Source organism: Balaenoptera borealis, assembly GCF_965194805.1.
Source record: "Balaenoptera borealis genome assembly, chromosome: 8".
Lineage (NCBI taxonomy): Eukaryota > Metazoa > Chordata > Mammalia > Artiodactyla > Balaenopteridae > Balaenoptera > Balaenoptera borealis.
The window spans coordinates 12,096,532-12,115,687 of record NC_138865.1 but is presented as its reverse complement, the minus strand read 5'-3'; the positions used below and the strand labels follow the sequence as shown (position 1 = coordinate 12,115,687).

Here is a 19,156-nt window from a genome sequence, read left to right as displayed (position 1 = left end):
AAAAAAATAATGAAAATATTTAAAGTATTATATAACAAAATTATGGGATGTAATTAAAATGATACTTGGTTATAAATTTCTATGCTTAAATACATTTTTTTAAAAAAATCATGAAACAGAAAAGAAGAAACAATGCTCAAGAAGCTGGAAATGAAATGGTATATTAATTCTAAACATCATGAAAGAAATAATTAAAAAAAGAACAAAACTTACTAAAATAATGATGGAGAGGATGAACAAGTCCACAAGCTGATTCTTTGAAAAACATAGATGGAATAGCTACACTTCTAGGAATATTAACCCAGAGATAAAGAGCAAAAACACAAACAATAGAATAAGGAGCCATAACTGTAGAAGCATTAATAATTTAAAACATCTGAATAGAACACCGACAAATTTATGCCAATACGTTTTTTAAAAACTAGATAAAATGGAAAAAAATCAGAAATCTGAGCTACTAAAATTGACTTCAGAAGACCGAAAACCCAAATAGTTCAATAACCTGCCAACCACTTCCAAATATTTCTAGGTTCAGATGATTTTAAAGGCAAATTTGTACTAAATCTTGGCTGAACAAGGTTTATTTATCCAGTGGTTTAAATATGTTATTGCCCTTTTGGCCTTCATATTTTCTTAAGAGAAGTCAGCAGTACAGTTAGCCCTCCACATCCGCCTGTTCTGCATCCGTGGATTCAGCCAAAGGCGGATTGGAAATATTCAAAAAAAAAAAAATCCAGGTAGTTCCAAAAAGCAAAACTATTTACACAGCATTTATATTATATTAGGTTTTATAGGTAATTCAGAGAAGATTTAAAGTAGACGGGAGGATGTGTGTAGGTTATATGCAATTACTGTGCATATAAGGGACTTGAGCATCGTGGATTGGTCCTGGAACTAATGCCCCTAGGATACTGAGGGAAGACTGTAATTCCCATGATTACTTCTCTCTATGAAATATGCCATTTTCCTCTGGCCACTTTCAAGATTTTCTTAGTTTACAGCAGTTTATCTTTTGTTACAGCAGCTTGACTACGATGTGCCTATATGTGTTTTTCTTCATACTTGTCTGGGGTTGTCTGTTCCCTTGCTTATATTTTGTTTCACTCCTTTTCTGTTTCTAGGTTTTAATTTCCATTGCTCTGTCGTTTGTTTCTGGTGTAGGTTGGAAGTGTCAGGAGTTGGGGTGGGGGGAGGAGGCACGAATAGCCCTCTCGGCCTCTCTCCTTATCCCTCAATATGTATCAGGGCCCATCCCTGTGCCCTGAGGACTTTGTCTACTTCATAAACAGATTGTTCAGTTCAGGTTAACCTGCCCACTCCTGGCAAACACCACAGCCCACCTGGTAACAGAGGTGGTACATGGGCCCAAACCCTATCCCTTGTAGTACAACTTTGATGGTTTCCTAAGCCAAAACCATTCTCGTTACAGGTGGAATACATTTCAGGTCCATGCCACCGAGGGCTCTGAAGCATCAAAGAACTACCAACCAGGCTCTGGTCAAGGAGGACTAGCTCCCCCCTAGTTCAGCTGCTGATAAAAGCTAAGGTCCCGGGGAGGAATATGACCTAGGGATTCCATGGTCCTGCCAGGTTGCCCTCTTAGTCATCAACTAAAAGCCCATCCAAGGCCCTGAATATGGCCTGGGGAACCTCTGCAGGCTGGGTCCTCACCCCACATTGCCAACTGTAGCCATAAACCCAGGCCAGTGGCAGGGCTTGGGAGTCCAAAGGATTACTATCTTAGTTTTAGACCCATAAATCACCTTGAAATTGGAAACAGCCCTGGAAATTCTGGATTGGTTGATAGATGTTTTTCCCAAGATGGCAACACGCCCAGCCCTAGACATTTACAGTTGCCTCAGGCCTATATAACAGCTTTCTACTTAGAAACTTTAAAATGTTCATTAGCCACTAGTTGGGTAATTTTTTTTTAATTGAAGTATAGTTGATTTACAATGTTGTGTTAATTACTGCTATACAGCAAAGTGACTCAGTTATACACATATATATGTCCTTTTTCATATTCTTTTCCAGTATGGTTTACCAAAGGATATTGAATATAGTTCCCTGTGCTATACAGTAGGACCTTGTTGTTTATCCATTCTATATTTACCAGTTTGCATCTCACTAGCCACTATTTGGAATAGCAGGTCCCCAAGCTCAGGAAATGTCATTAAAGGCTAACACCCTTGTATGGGATATTACCAGGGAATGCATTATTTTGGCCAGTCAGCAGAACTCAGTGTCCCTTCTTTTTTTTTTTTGTTGCTGTTGTTAATGTGTTTTTTTATTTAAAACAGTTTTAGATTTACAGAATTATTGGATAGATAGTACACAGAGTTCCTGTATATCCCACACCCACTTTCTTCTATTATGAACAATATGTACATTGTTACAAATGAACCAGTATTGATACATTATTGTTAACTAAAGTCCACACAGCATTCAGATTTCCTCAGTTATTTTCTAAATTTTGTTTTCTGTCCCAGGATCCCATCCAGTATACCACATTACATTTAGTCATCATGTTTTCTTAATCAGTGTCCCTTTTTTACCAACCTAGTTTCCAATGTCTTACATATGTTCATTTACAATACAAAGTTTACTCTTGTAGAAGGAAATCCTGCCATTTGTGGCAACACAGATGCACCTTGGACATTATCCTAAATGAAATAAGCCAGACACAGAAAGACAAATACTGTATGATTTCACTTACATGTAGAATCTAAAAAAGTCAAACTCACAGAAGCAGAGAGTAGAATGGTGGTGACCAGGGGCTGGGAGGTGGGGGAAATGGGAACATGTTGGTCGAAGGGCACAAACTTTCACTTATGCAGATTGAATAAGTTCTGGAGAGCTAATGTATAGCATGGTGACTATAGTTAATAATACTACAGTATGCACTTGAAATTTACTAAGAGAGTATATCTTAAGTGTTCTTACAACGCACACAACGGTAACTATGCAAGGTGATGGATGTGTGAATTAGCTTGATTGTGGAGATCATTTCACAATGTATACTTACATCAAAACATCATACTGTACTTCTTAAATATATACAACTTTTGTCAATTATACCTCAGTGAAGCTGGAAAAACAAAGTTTCCTTTTGCGACAATTGCTTGTTATTTCAAGAAAGCTTCATTTTTAGTAATTGAGTTTGTTGGCAAAGCTGTTGAGCCAAGAAGCCAGGAGAGGCCCTCAGTGGGGCTGCCTTTAGGCCTGCAGAGCAGGGGCAGGTCTGAGACAGGATGGGATGGGGGTGAGCTTCCCAGCCCTTCCCTGGGGACATCCTGCAGTGGCTCCCAGCCTGAGCACCACGGTGCAGTCTGGGTAACTCCTCCCTCTGGGAACTTTTCCCTTCAAGGGGGCAGGGGCAGGGTGTGGGCAGATGGGGAAGTCTCAGCTGCCGCTTAAAGCAGCCCAGACAATTAATGGGCAGCTCCAGCTGGTGGCCTGAAAGAGACACTGAAATCCTACACTGGTTTTTTTTCTCTTATGATAGAATTGACTTTGGCATACACTTCTGGAGTTACTCTGGTTTTTAAGAAAATGTCCGTTTGGGATGTCAAGGACCACTTTGGCACTGCAGAGTTGGGTAACGGAGGTCTGGACTAGCGACAACTCCAGGGCCTGCTAGAGTGAGAAGGCTAGCTTCGGAGAAGCCCATTGTTGGACACCATCTTCCGCCCCAGGAGAACTTCTGGATGAGTGGTAAGTCTTCCCTGGGCAAACTCAAGAAGATCCTGGTCCACCCAGACAGGTGGGGGATGGGAGAGATGTCTGCCCTGATCCTGGGCCTTTAGACCGTCCAAAGATTATGCTGGTCAGACAACTACGACAAAACACACCCCGAGTGAGTTTGACAATACTTGTCTCAGACCCTCTTACTGCACTTGTATGTTTCACCTCAGGTTCCACTCCTTCAAAACTCTACCTTCCAACGCTCTAGCTTAAAAACTCTACCTTCCAACGCTCTAGCTTAAAAACTCTACCTTCCAATGCTCTAGCTTAAAAACTCTGCTTTTCCAGTCTTACTTGTAGGTCTCCCTTGGACACGGTTTGTATTCATTAGCTTTTTCTTCCTATTTCTTGTGATAACACCCAGCCAGATTCCATCCTAAATGCCGCATCCCCCCCTCCCCGAGAACATTAGCTTCTTTGCCAATGCTCTGTCCAGGCTTGTCAGGACCGAGCCCCAGTGGGTGGCGCAGCAGAGTGAGTGAGGACACTCCAGGAGGGAGCAAAGGTGTTTGCAAGTGGGGAAGTGATGATGGTGAATGAAAGCGAGGCTGTCACCACTCTCCAATCTCTCCTGAGGTGAGGGACACTGAGCAGCTTCCGCTCAAGGGACTTGAGGGCAACAGACCACCAGGAGGACCAGAGTTCAATTAAGGAATATGGTGACAGGGTATTCTTCAAGGACTTTGATGATATAGGCTAGTTTGTTTAGGACCTCATGGAATATCCAGTAGGCATGTCGGAGGGTCTTAAAGATCAACAGTTGGGAGGAGGCATTAGTGTAGTATGGACATGAGAGTAAAGATGGGAACAGATGACCAGAGAGTCTTGGGTTTAGGACGAACAGCAGAAGACACCAGAAGGAGAGGCTTGGCAGGGCCGCCTGGCACACGTGGAGATGTCAGGTGACACCTACGGCCTGAAGAGGTGGGTGGCCCCTGGTGAAAAGTTAACTTCAGCCGTGGGTTATGTAATCTTGGAAGCCTCGGTCTCCAGGGTCAGGACCGGAGACAGATTAAGTACAAGGTGAGACTGATCTCCCGGAAGGTTTTGCTCAAGTGATTGGGAGAGACTGCTGGGTATTCCTCCAGACACCCATCTTACAATGGGTCAATCTGCACTGTGTACGGCCTTTGAGGAGTGCTCCCTCATCGCGCTGTAGAAAAGAGGAAGAGAAATTTCGAGGGCCAGAGGCAAGAGAAATTTTATCCCCTCTCTACATCTATATAGTGAAAAATGATTTCATCCAAGAAATGCAGTATTTCACCTTTAGGTCATTTCACCCTTAGCAGAATAGGGGCTGGTGAATGTATCTGTACGGTTACTTGCCTAAGCAAATGAGTTGGAGGTCTCCAAGGGAACTGGCCTCCATCTGTCATTTCTTGTATTTTAAAGGGGAAATCAATGACGGGTGGACTGAGCTCTCTCTCATCCTTGGAGACAAAGCCCAAGTATTCCCATTCCAGCATTTTGCTCTCAGGTTTTCTTTTCTAGAAGAGTTCAAGAGCTTTTGGTTTTAGCTTGATCTTTTAATCTTACCTCTCAATTTTTTTTTTTTTTTTAGTAATGAAATCCCTTCTTCAAGCATAGTTTATACAGAACCACAACACATGAAGCAGAAAAACTCAGAATTCTACCAGCATGTATTTATTTTATAACTTCACATTTATAACACTTGACTTTGCATACTCTGACTACATGAGAACAACAAGGCCATTTTCATGACTACAAAAAACACATGAAATCAGGGTGTATAGGCTGATAGTTGTATCACTTTGGTTGAACAGTACTGAAAAATATAACTTAGATAAATGATCACAAATGGTACCTCTTAAAAAAAATGTTTTTCTTACAATCTCAGGATATTCTTCAGTTAAAATATTCACGATCGGAAAGAAGAAGTTATTTCTTATAATCACTAACAATAGTCAACAATGGCTGGAAAATTTATCACAAAGATAACAGACAACAAGCACTCAAACTTACCACAAGAGCCATAATGGTGTCTAATGCAATGTTGTCACAACCTCACAGGCAGATTACATATTTACTTGTTACTGCAGGACTGTTAGAAAAGGAAGAGAGCATGCATTGACCGGACAATAAGCATTGTGAAAATAATAAAAAGAATCTCAATGTATTGAGGGCTTTCTATGTTCCAGACATCACACTAAGTGCTTAAAAGGCATTACGTCATTTGATCTTAGCAACAACCCTATTCTATTGTCCTTCCATTTTTCTGATGAGGAAACTGATATTTCAAGAAGTTAAGCCACTTGTTTATTGTACATACAAAGCTACCATGATGCTATACATCAGTTGTGTTGGAGCCTTGCCTAGCATTTAACTGAATGATGCTCATTTATGCTTGTAGCACACTTGACGTCACAGGACATGCACGGGCCTGATTTAAACACCTCTGACGTGCTATGGCTTCCTTAATCTATGAAGAATTAAAATAAGCTTGGATGTGTGCTCACATATCTCAAGGGAACCTTTCTTCCAAGGTCTGTACAAAATGAGTCAATCTGAAAACAAAAGCGAGCCTGTTGGTAAATGCCAGTGTGTTAAAATTCGGATATCAACACGCTTGTGTCTATCTGTTATTTATTAGAGATTTAAAGAGTTTAACATACATTTTCAAGATGGAACTGCCGAAAAATCCCTGCAGAACTACAAAGCACAATCTGAAAACCGCGATCACGGTGGAGAGAGGATTAGCCAGTGTCAGAGAGGTCTGGACTTCCGTCCGGGCTCTGCCACCTGTTAGCATTTTGATGTTGAGCAGACCATGTAACCCACCTGAGTTTTTTTTCCCTTCTCTTTTAAAATGAGCATAATTATACCACACTGGGGGTGCTGTACACATAAAATGACATATGTGTAAAGTGCCCGGAACAGAGCAGGTCCTCAGTAACTGTGAGCTCTCTTCCTCTCCTCTTTGCCCTTTGTTGCCACTAAAAATCCTCCTCTCTATCCAGGCTGGCCCGAATCCAACGTGGCCTGCACAGCCCCATGCTCTGTCAGGCCCTCCTGTGATGTCTACCCTTTCTTGAGGATGTCCCTCACACTGTGGACCTCTGTGTCCTCAGGGCCCAACACACTGCCTGGAACCATCTATCTGACACCCAGCAGAGAAGCGGGAAGTGCGTCCCAGGTAAGAAAAGAGAGAAACCTAAGATAGAGATGTCGTGCTCATTTGGCAACGACATTTCTCTTGGCTTCTATTGGAGTCATGAACTTGTTTACACATAAGGTTATTTAGCTTTTCACACTCGGAGGCTATGTCCTCCCTGAGAGCAGGGCCAGGCCGGTGGGTTTATGACCGTTAGCTCTTTGAACACTGCCTCACATGGCTTGGTACTCAGAGATGTGTACTTGGTACTCTTGCTGATGTGAGAAAGGAAAACACTTGATAATTCAAAGAGCTTGGATTTTTACATAGATGACAAAAGATTTTTTTTTTTTCTCACATCATTTCTTTCTTTTGGTCTATTGGGAGGTATTTAAAGGAAACCTGGTCCAGATTCCTTTAGGCATACTATCTAGTATTTGGAATTTAATTTTTTGTTTATTAATAATCTATGTAGGGTCCAAAAAACTCTCAGATATTTTTTTTCTTAGAAAGAAGAATCAAGACCGGGCTTGAATGCCTTGATTTCAACTGTGTAAATTAGAGAAAAAAAAAAAGACTGAAAAGGTCTTAGCCTGGTAAAACGGCTGTCTCTCTCCCTGCTGGCTGTGGGTCCCCCTGTGGGTTGGGTTTTAGTCATTGGCCTCGTTGTCCCAGTGGCCATAGCCATCCCCATCTTCCGGCTCTTCAGTATTCTCATTTTCAAAAGAGGCCTCTTCCTCCTCTTCTTCGCGGATTACCTTCATTAAGTCCAGGAAGCTGGGAGGAGGCCCCTGGTCTCTCAGCTCCCTAAGCCTACACCAGAGGATCTCACTGAGGCTCGCCCCGGCCATGACCTGCTCCAAGCGGACCTGGTCCGCGATGTTCCTCGGGATGGCCCGCTTCTCCACAGCTCTCCGCAGCAGGGTTTCTAGCCGTAACACGTACGCCGAGACTTTCTCTCCTTCCTCCTGATAGGTCTTCAGGTATTTCACCTGGGAGGTCCTACGACTCTCCAGGCTTCCAAACACTTGCTTAAATGCTTCCAAACACTCTTCCACACTTATGGACGGATTGTCTGCCTGGAGTATGTGCATGAGGTCCAGGGCAGGGCCACGAAGGCTTTCCATCAACCATTTTTTCTTTTCTGCCTCTGCTACCGGCCACTCTTTGACTATCTCGGTGGCCTGTTCCAACCAGATTTCAAAGGGCTCTTCCTCTGGGGCGGGCACAGCGCTCCCTGAGAACACTCTCAGTTTCCGGTACCTCATGGGGAGCAAAGGCTGAGGGGCGTGTGCTATTGCCTGTCCCAGCAGATGGGCCAGTAACTCCGGTGAGACACAGGGCATGGCCACTGGAGACACTCCCTCATGCCCAAGTGCTCGGAACATTCCCGAGACCGTCTGCCCCTCTTTCTCTAGAAAGAGGTTCAGTCTTTCAAGAAATTCAGTGTCCTGGTTAGGGGTCTTAAAGATCACTTTCCAGATACCGCCCTTTCCCTGAACCTCGCTGGGGATCACGGAGATGTCGGCGTCCTCCAGAAGCTCTACCAACACAGCATTGGCATTCTCCTGCTTCCTGAATATTTTGCCAAGCACTCTATACCTGCCCAGAGACTTTAAAGTCTCCTGGAGGACCTCCTGAATCTCGGCTTCATTGCAGCCCACTGGTATCCCCATGACCATCAGTGATTTCTGATCATCCACACTCATGATCCTACACCACTCCTCCAACAGGGCCAGCGCCATTGCCCCAGATATTGACTCGCTTGAACTCTGTGGCGACCGATTAGTTTGTGGGGTAGATGGGCGTTGCCTTAGGATTGAGAATATCCTGGATGAACTTCTAAACTTATAACCCACCAGTGAACGGGTCCTAGGTCCTAGTTTTCTGTACCAATAACCCTCACTGCTCAGTGGCAAGAGCTCGGCACTTTCCGTGAGGTCTCGGGACCTGACCCAAGGTGGGTGGTTAGTATCTCAGTTATGACAGGACCATGGCCCGTGGCTCTGCAGCCCAGCGGCTGCTGTTTCTCTCACGCAGCCACGTGGTGGGGCTGCCCCATCGGAAGCGTGTGCAAGAGCTGCTTTCACTGCCCTCGGGGTCTCTGCCGCCTCACCTCTCTCTAGCCAGTGGGGAGTCGCCTTCACTCCTGCGCCCAGAACTCCTGGAGGGAAGTCTCCCAGCAGAGTGGCTTGGGCTCCTAGGGAAACAAGGCTCAGTTTTACCACACAGCCCTCTCCGTCCCGGGAAGCATCAGTACCTGGTTAGGGATGGAAGTGGGGGGTGGACCAGGGATTCTGCCTCACATGGTATTTGAGTCTTCTTTGCTTACAGTGACTTTTTCGTTCTCTTGGGGACCCTCCTGCAATCAGGCTTCCCCACCGTATGCTCATCAGGCGTGCCAATTAATGGAGCCCCAGTTGTGGACAGGACCACGATCTTTCCCGCGTGAAGAATGAAATCAGGAGACATGACTAGATACCTGTGTATGCATTCCAAAACGTTCCATGACAGCCACGGAGCTTATGTATTCTGCTTCTAGCACAGGAAGATGTCACCCAACGCTGCACAATGGCGTGTCTGGGTGTCTCTCAGCTCCAGCCAAGCCAAGCTGCCCTGTATAAATATAATAATAGTGTACTTTTAAGACTCGATAATATCCAATGTGAAGACTGTTAATGCACTTATTCAAAAACATGACAATCCTTTACAGTTTAATTAAATCTACTAAACAATATTGAGTTGATTCATTTCTTTGATTAAAAAATCCGATTAGGAAACACTCAAACTTTTAAAATCAATTTAATATAGGTTTAGCAATATAACTTATATAATATACTTTAATATAATAACATAGATACAACAATTTAATACAGGTTTAACAATTTAAAAAATCTCAGAGCCAAATAAACTTGGAGTTATGAATTAATTCTCTTTGGTTATGCCTGGCTATGCTTTGCAAATGCATAACTAGGGATTTCTTTGCTATAAATGTTAAGTTAGTAACATGATGCTTTCTTCATAGCATCTGAACTTGAATGGGTCATTTGAGGACAAAGAAAAAAAGAGGAGGCAAGTCTGTGTCGAGCCGGTGAAGACTGGGTAATGTAAAAAGGGAAGAGCGTCTATCTCCCGTTGCTGTCGTGGAGTGTGTGTTAAAGGGCTATGACCATTCTTCCCCTAAAAATCTCCATCAGTCCAAATGGGGTCCATATGCCACAGACACCAACCTGCAGCTACAGCGGTAGCTGCTGCAGGCACATTTCCCAAGTCCTTCTGGAAGGTTGAAAGGAGGGTGCGTGCCAGAGGGCGGGGAGGGCAAAATGCTGGATCGCGTCCTCGCCCAGCAGCTCCAGGGATCTGAGTCCAGTGACACCTCCCTCCATGCCTCACCGTCCTCTTCTAAGTTATGGGAGTGACCTTCCTCTCCGTTATAATATTTAGGGGAAACGTGAGATGTCATAAGGCATCAGGTACCCAGGAAGAAACATCTCCAAGGTCTACATAACTGTCACGCTGAAGTTAGGCTACCTTTGGGTGGCTTCTTCCTCCAGGCAATCTCTACCTGCAATGCAACCTTCAAATAAAAAGACGGCAAGCGAAACGTCCCTGATACACAATAAGGCCAGGATTGGAAATATTTGGATATGGGAAAAAAAACGAGAAAATCTTGTCTTTTCTCACATAAAGATAGGATAAGTTGGAAAAGGAACCAGACTTTCAGGTGGAAGACCCCACTGGAATTGTTGGATCATTTAACTAGATAGTTACCTTGGACAAAGCATCTAAATCTGTTTCCTACCCTGGAACCCTTGAAAGTGGTTATAAGGAAGCACTCATGCCAGGGGGATGCTGGGAGTAGGAAATGATATAATTCGTGTGGGAGCCCTTTATTCAAATGTAAAGCACATCTGGTGCTAAGTCCCAGAGCCTGCCTTTGGTTCCCTCATCCCCCTGCATGCGGACATTCCTCTCTCCTTCCTCCTCTCCTTCGTATCCGTAGACTCCTGCCCACTTATCATGGTGGGCTTATCTTCAAGCTGGGATTGGTTGTCCTCCAAATTTAACTCCATTCGCCCAACTATCCCTCACAATTGTGGAGGAGGGCAGGGTATCCGCATTTAATCCTGCCAGGGGCAAGGGCGGACAATGGGACAGAATATTTGGTTGCTCTGCCCGGCGCGACGCTCCTGCGGTCAACAGTTTCCCAGCCCAAACCCGCCCTGGTTACTGAGCATGCCCAGAGCTCCTATTCGAGCCAGCCAAGGGATGCGCATCATTTCTGCAGGGTTTTGCCACTGTGGAGAGAGGGGGCGGGGCTGTAATCCACCCTGGATAGGGACTGAGACATGGACAAAACACGGGGATAAGAGTAAGCAATGGACCCTCAGCAATGGACCTTCAGAGGCCGTGTTACTGTCATACATCAAGATGCCTTCTGATGCCACCAACCCGGTGGCTGTGGCCGATCTACTCGCGCAGACACACCAAGTCCCCATACATCGTTCCCCTGCTCGGCCTCTCACAATTCAAGGCAATCATCACCCCATCTCCTTACCCAGCCCTGGACGCACGCGCACTAACGCCCCAGGCGCTTGGCTTCTGGCAACGTAGGAAACCCCGCGGCTCTGGCGCAGTCCTCCACAACGGCGGTGGAACGAGGTGGGGCGCCCCGGGCGTCGAGAAGGGCTGGAGATTTGGGGAGTGGGCTTCAGTGTGTATCTTTCCCCCTTCTTTGGCGGGGGACCGGGGCGGAAGATACCAAAGGAAGACATTCTGCTGGGCCCTGCTTGGCGCACTGGCACAATTACGGTACACAGCGCCCTCGGGCAATATAGCGGGCCTGCGTCCTACCTCACTATACACCTAAGGGGCCGTGCTGGGCTGGAATTTGCAGACTGCACGCTTTGCTACACTCGCACAGACCGCAGACCTAGGTGTCTCTCTCCATACCCACCCCCTCCGTATTTGCTACGTCCCTGTGTCTCTCCCCACCATGCTGCGCGCCCCGCTACTACAGTGGGTGCAGTTAAGTGAGGACCTTGTTTCAACCTCTGCTACCAGCAGCCCACCAAGGCCCGTGGTTAGACTGAAGCTTTGGTGTCCGCGCCTCGTATGGTCCCCAGGTTTCCGCGCGGCCTGCGCCATCCCTTCCCCACCTTCAGCGCCGCCCCTTCCTCTGCCCCCCACGCCGGTGTCCTGGCGCCTGCCACTGCGTGCCCCTTTCCCCATCCATCAGCTCACACCCCGGGTAAGAGGGAGGGAGCGCTCCCCACGGTGAGCCCTCATCGCTGGCCCACCTCCGCAGTGCGGTGGGGGAGAGGCGCCTGGGCCAGGCTGGTCTGGGAGCGGGGCGCGGGGGCCAGGCACTGCGCCCCACGATCTTCGCCCCCGCGTGCCCTGCCCCATACTCACCCTGGCGCCGAGAGCGGTCAGCGGGCCCTCAGTTCCGCATCCATTAGCCGGTGGTCTGGCAGCTTCACTTCCGGAGCGCGGGGCTCTGGGCTGCGCGGCCCTCCCCGCCTCCCCGCCTCTGCGCTCCCCTCCCCGGAGCCCCGCCCCGCCCCCGCGCCGCCCGCGCCTCCCTCCTCCCGCAGCTGCCGGGAGCTGGCAGCCTCTCCAGTCTCGCTGCCGCAGCGGCCACCCTCCCAGACCCAACTTTGCTGCTCGCCAGAGCTCGCGCGGCGGCGGCGGGGGGCGTGGGCAGGGAGGGGAGAAAGCGGGGTCAGGAGGAGGGGCCGGGAGGGGTGGGTCGCTCGCTCGCCAGCCCTCCTTCCTTTCTGTACACCTTGCGGGAGGCAGAGAGCGGCAGCCGCGGGAGCAGCCGGGGGCTTGGTGCATAGAGACAGGCAGACTTAGGGACCGGCAGACGGACTGACGGACGGAGAGGACCCTCCCCAAGCCTCCCCACGCCATGGCCGAGAGGAAGCAATCCGGGAAGGCGGCAGAGGACGAAGAGGTCCCTGCCTTTTTTAAAAACCTGGGCTCAGGCAGCCCCAAGCCTCGGCAGAAATTCTGTGGCATGTTCTGCCCGGTGGAAGGGTCCTCGGAGAACAAGACCATCGACTTCGACTCGCTGTCGGTGGGCCGGGGCTCGGGGCAGGTGGTGGCTCAGCAGCGGGACGTCGCCCACTTGGGCCCGGACCCGCAGCCGCCGTACTCCCGGCAGGGCCGGCGCGCCGGCGGGGAGCCATCTGTTGAATCGGGCCGGAAGGTGGAGATCCGGCGGGCCTCGGGCAAGGAAGCCCTGCAGAACATCAATGACCAGGTTGGTACGGGTGGGAGGCGGTGTTTGAGACAGAGGATGGGGCGTGGGGATGGCCCCTCCCTCGCCCCCTTCCAGTTCGGTGGAGAACCGAGGATCCCAGCGTGCCCACCGTCCTGCCCCGCCTCGAGTATTGCTTTCCTGCATGTGCATACGCACCCCACCCTACCCGGCCCTGCGTGCAGGGTGCCGAGGGGCTCGGGCTCGCTGGTGGGCGGCTGTGTGCCCACAAAGGCTGCCCGCGCCTCCCTGGGCCTGGGAAGGAGGGGGTGGGGGTAAAGGATGGGCCTATCTCCGGCTGGGGGTGGGGGGCGGTGGTGTCTCATGGTTGGAGGGGGAGGGGATGGGCCGCGGTTCCATTCTTCTTAAACCCTCCCGGGCGGCTTCCAGTTGCAGCTGCGGCTGGCTGCCCCACCCTTTTTCGATGCAGCTCGGAGCGTGCAGTGGAGGGTTCGCGCACAGGCCGGCGGGCTCCCCGGGGGTCGGGAGGGGCGGGGGCCTCGACGGCTGCTCCCCGCCGCGCCCTGCGAGCTTTCTCGGCGCTTCTCCTCCTGCGCCCTCCGCGCTCGCGGCCCAAGCTCGTAGGCAAGGACCATGGTCAGCGCCTCCCCGGACCGCAAGGGAGAATCTATCTCAGCACCCTGACTCCTGTTCGCACGGCGAGAAGAGCCCGAGAGGCAGTGGAATCACGCGAGGAAACCGCGACGCTCCTAAATAGCCCATGTGGAGAACAAAGTTCCGCTAAGTGTCTCGGCAAGGGTTTCCCAGAGCGGTCCCCCCGGCCACTATTTGGGAGGGGCTTTGGGGATGGGGACTGCGTGGATTATATTCAAAGGGTAAAAAGAAAAGAAAAGGGAAAAACCCTCACATTTTGAATAGACTGTCACAGATGGATTAGACCCCCCTAGACTGTGTTAATGAGGAAACAAAGAAGACCAATTTGGTAAACCTAATTTCAGAAGATGTTTATCTCTGGCAAATAGTACAGTGTGCATTTTAAGTCTTCTCATACCACGTGCTTTTTTCTTTATCAGGGTGACCTTCATACTTGTGCAATTTTTTTCCCCTCAGCCTTAATTTCTCAAGTGATAAATTACAGTGTGAAAGGTTTCAGCACTTGTTTGCTGTTTATCTCCCATGCCCGTTGGTGAAGACAAGAAATCAATGATTGATTATTTATTGAATACCTATTGTGTGCCTTGCTTTTCTGGGTAAGGTGAAGGTTAGCTATTAAAAGTTCAAGGTGATTTCTCCTTAAGGGTCTTCCAGAGTAGTTGGGAGTGGTCTATACCTATCCACCGAGTGATAATAAGTGCATTTAGGTTGTAGGCTTACAGTGAACTCATCAGAGAACAACTAAGGGTTGATGACAGTGGTCTGAACACATTACTGTTTCCTGATGTGGCACAGAGTTTTGCAGCTTTTGACTTTTATAGGATCAATTCTAGGAGAGGCAAACCATTTGCTGTCACTTTCAAATGACAGCTAATAACTTGATTCCTCCTCCCCCAGCTCTGTCCTCTGATTTATGCACATGGGAAGGAGGTACCTGCTACCCATATTTCACTATGAGTCAACTGGAAGAACTTAATCCAAGAAGTCACTTTGTTCCAAGTGATCAGACAATCAAAGTAAAAGTTCCTAATAATGTGACTTACACTGAAAGCTGAGTGATATGAAATACACTGGGTGAGGGCCACACCCAATGAGTGATTGTATAGCATCCTGGTTGTGTAATACCCTCGTCTTCAACTAGTTGTGATGGTAATTCTAATGTCCTAAAGGAAGCAGAAAAATGCCTTGAGATAAGGAAGAAATCATCTAAAAACTGGCAGATCAGAGGGCAGATGTTGAAAGTGACCGCCTTTATAATGATGACAGTGAATTAAAACTCAAGTTTGAAAGGCAAAGCTTCACTGGGTTGGATAACACATCTCTTTTCCTGCCCATTTAGAAGCTTGGATGTTTGATCATCAGAGCTGCTTGTTTGAACACTGTCTGAATTTAATAGAAATTCTAAATTGTAAACCTAGGGCACGTGGAGGGGGAGATTTGAAGACGAAATACCCAACCAATACCCCAGGCAGTTTTAGCCTCATGCAAACCCACATTTGCTTTGGGTATCCAATTACTAGTAACAGAGTGATTCTGGCTTGGTCTTTCGGCAGCCTTCCCTGAAATTTCATTTTCAATGTTGCCTTATCACATAACGGCTGTTCCTGTGGGATTTTTTTTCGTTCATGACTAAAAGCTTTTACCAGGATTGGTACATTTACCAGGATCAGTGTTTGAAGATTTCATGTCTATACAAGAGAGAAAAGGAATTTGGGGTTGTGTGTCTATCTATATCTATATCTATATCTATGTATATAGTAATGCTTATTTCCAAAAGCATGATTGAACCCACCACTTTGACTGAACTGAGTAGCCATCACTTAGCTTTCAGCCAACGAGCAGGGTAACTGCCAGCATTCCAGGGCATTCCTATCTGAAGTCCTGGAGCAGCGAGAGGTGGAGGAGACTAGAGTGAGTGGATCCTGGGTCCCCTGACTCATGCCTCCCTCCTCCCCTGAATCTGTACTTACATGTGTCGTTATTGTATGGTCAGAAGTGGCGTTGTCCACCCAGAGGACCTGTCGCTCTAGAGGTCCTGCTGTTCTTCTAGCAAGGCTTTGGGAAGGGAGGGTACAGGCTTCCTTAGCTCAGATGCCACATGGCTTGCGGGAGGTGAGGGGAGGTTGACCACCTGCATTTGCATTTGCAGGTGTGAGCAGGTTGGCACCAGAAAGCAATGGGTGTGGCTTGGGCTGGGTTGGTAGATTGTGGTGAAAGGAAAGAGCCGGTGTAGTGAATGTGAATGAGGACAGCTATCTCATTACTCTCTTTTCCCTTTGTGTCCTTGGGGATGTTCACCTTGGGCTGCGGTGAGATTAAGTTGATCACCACCCGTGAAGGACTCTGAGCCTCTTAGAATAGAGAGCAGCGTGGTTGGCCTAATTTTCCTTGCTAGTGCCCAGGGGTCCCTCAGCCTCCCCCCTTCTTCCTAGGAATTCCCTCCATTCCACCTCGGACACAGTTTAGCCAGAACCAGCTGTTCAGCCAGGGATACTGGATCATGAGCATCCCTTCCAAAGGGACTCCCAGGCTCTTTTCCCAGCAGCAAACAACCTGCATAGACTAGAGTGTCAGGGGAGTGATTCTCCACTTTCCTAGGGCAGGTGCCAGTGAGTGAACTATACAAGAGGGCTGCGGAACGTGACAAAATCCCCAAGTCTGTAAAATGTTTTCTGATGGTCCCTTCCATTCCGTGCCCCCATCCCTTCTCCCCATGTTGATTATCTTCCCAGCCCTAGATGCCCAGTGACTCTGCTGCCCTCTTACTGTTCAATGCCACTCCTACACCATCCTAATGGTGATGCTTTTTCTAGATCTTTCTTTCTCCAAAACCAACGGGTTCTGAAATCACTCTTCTCCTTTCCTGCCCCCCCCCACCTTCTCCCATTCAAAAATCTCTTCTCGGGACTTCCCTGGTGGTCCAGTGGTTAAGACTTTGCTTTCCAATGCAGGGGGTGCGGGTTCGATCCCTGGGCAGGGAGCTAAGATCCCACATGCCTCGCGACCAAAATACCAAAACATAAAACGAAGCAATATTGTAACAAATTCAATAAAGACTTTAAAAATGGTCCACATCAAAAAAAAAAAATAAACTCTTCCTCATATTAATCTTAGCTAGAGAGAAATCCCAGTGGTTGAAGGCATCCATCTCTTATGTGAGTAACTGATACACAAGTTGTCCCCAGAGATACTTGTTTGATAATAGACTAGCCTGTTCAACAAAATAGATGTCTAGTTAGTGGGATGTGTGGTAGAGATTTGGCTGGGAGCCTAAAACAAGGGCATTAATTTGATATCTTAGAGGCCACATCGTCTCAAAAGGGGAGACACAAATATGAACATTCGTGTGTCCAGGATTCCAAAATACCTAGGACCCATCTGGGTTCGAAGGAGGAGGGGTACTTGGGGAGGAGAAGGAGATCGTGGTGATGCATAATTATTGGTTACTCTTGATTTCCCAAATGATCATATAATTAGCTAAAAGTTATTGTGGTGAAATACACATAGCATAAAATTTACCTTCTCAACCATTTTAAAGGGTACAGTTCAGTCATGTTAAATATATTCATACTGTCGTGCAACCAATCTCCAGAACTTTTGAATCTTGCAAAACTGAAACTCTGTGCCCATTAAACCATTAACTCCCTATTCCCATCCCCCCAGCCCCTGGCAACCAGCCTTCTACTTTCTGTTTCTGTGAATTTGACTCTTCCAGGTACTTCACGTAAGTGGAATCATAGAGTTTGTCTTTTTGTGACTGGCTTATTTCACTTAGCATCATGTCCTCCGGGTTCACCCACGTAGTAGCCTGTGACAAGATTTCTTTCTTTTTCATGGCTGAATAATATTCCTAAAATCAGTTAAATTTTAAAAAGTTCTTGATGACTGGAACATTTGTAACTCAATTAATTGATCGGCAATGATCTCATTGTGAGAGGAAGTGAGAAGAATTACAGTTGGGATGAGATAGACTCACCCAGCCTGGGGCCCAAGGCCTGAGTAGAAGAAAACTCCTACCAGCTAAACAGCCTCTTCCATTTTCCTTCCCTCGTAGCTTGAGGGTGGAGAGGAGAATTGCTGTTATTGAACCTCCCGTGACAACATCTGGCCATGACCTCTTGAACATTGCATGGTTCACAAACTTGTGGACCATGGAAATCAGGCACGGGCTGGGCATTTTCCCACCCTTGGTAAAGACAAGCTAAGTATTCTCATGGGTCCTTTGGTGACAGTGTTCCTCTCTACTTCTTTGAGAAAGAAGGGAGAGTCAAAATTGATCATGGATTCACATGTGTACTACCATTGAATGTCTGGGCTTGAAAGAGACCTAATGATCACCTCACTTTAGAGGTGGAGAAATCGATGCCCAGAAAGACAGTGCTTCACCCTGTGGAACTCAGGTGACAGTCACACGACTAGGACTGTCCCTCTCACTGCCCAGTCCCACTGCCGTCCTACACCAGTAAAACCTTGTTATCTATGTAGCACTGTATAACCCTAGAATGTATTTGTGGGAAGAGGTGAGCTTCACGTCCTACTACTCCACCATCTTGATTGCTCCCTAGAATGTACATTTATGTTCTAGATCCTGTATTTTAGAATGTGTAGAATATATTATTTTAAGACTTGTCCCCAAACCTTCTGATATAGGCATTATTCCCTTTCTGTAAATAAGGACACTGGGAGGTAGTGACATTGCCTGACCAAGGTCTTGCTATTTAGTAAGTGCTGGAACTAGGATTTGAACCAAGGTTTCCTGACTCAGTCCCTTACTTCTTCTTGCAAGACACCATTCTATGACTCAGTTCCACTGCAGAAATAGTTAGTGAACTTAAAAGTACAATTTAGTTTTGTAGGCAAAATATTTCATATCCCATTAAACTTTATATATTCTATGGGGTATGCCCTGTGTTAAATGCTTTATATGCATTATCTTTTTAAAAAATTTTTTATTGCAGTATAGTTGATTTACAATGTTGTGTTAGTTTCAGGTGTACAGCAAAGTGAATCATTTATACATATACATATATCCTCTCTTTTTAAAAAAAATTTGTATTGGAGTGTAGGTGCTTTACAATGTTGTGTTAGTTTCTACTGTACAGCAAAGTGAATCAGCTATATGTATACATATATCCCCTCTTTTTTGGATTTCCTTCCCATTTAGGTCACCACAGAACATTGAGTAGAATTACCTGTGCTATACAGTAGGTTCTCATTAGTTATCTATTTTATACATAGTATCAATAGTGTATATATGTCAATCCCAATCTCTCAATTCATCCCACCACCCCACCTTTCCCCTTGGTATCTTATCTTATTTATGCTAAGACAACTCTATTAAGCAGGTACTACTGTTATCCATATTTTGTAAAAGGAATATCTGAAGGTAAAAGAAACTTGCAAAGCAACTTGCTAACTAA

General features: G+C 46.9%; 2 protein-coding genes and 1 long non-coding RNA gene across 3 annotated transcripts in view; 1 reads left to right on the top strand and 2 right to left on the bottom strand.

Moving 5' to 3' along the window:
• The window catches only part of LOC309633707, a 200,834-nt gene that overhangs the window by 149,312 nt on the left and 32,366 nt on the right, over positions 1-19,156 (bottom strand). The window lies entirely within an intron of this gene.
• Positions 5,367-12,405, bottom strand: PNMA2 (PNMA family member 2). Its single transcript, XM_082403506.1, has 3 exons — positions 12,272-12,405; positions 9,339-9,472; positions 5,367-9,056 (listed from the first exon to the last, which is right to left on the bottom strand). Exon 3 carries the CDS (start codon positions 8,599-8,601, stop codon positions 7,507-7,509), a length of 1,095 nt encoding a protein of 364 aa, XP_082259632.1. The 5' UTR covers positions 8,602-9,056; positions 9,339-9,472; positions 12,272-12,405; the 3' UTR covers positions 5,367-7,506.
• The window catches only part of DPYSL2 (dihydropyrimidinase like 2), a 114,152-nt gene continuing 107,711 nt past the window's right edge, over positions 12,716-19,156 (top strand). Inside the window, exon 1 of the mRNA XM_082402786.1 lies at positions 12,716-13,124. Coding sequence (XP_082258912.1) covers positions 12,771-13,124 — 354 coding nt within the window. The 5' untranslated portion in view covers positions 12,716-12,770. The remainder of the gene's footprint in view (positions 13,125-19,156) is intronic.

Bases quoted from the DNA above. Each gene is read 5' to 3' on its own strand.
- PNMA2 (XM_082403506.1), bottom strand. From the start codon at position 8,601: ATGGCGCTGGCCCTGTTGGAGGAGTGGTGTAGGATCATGAGTGTGGAT.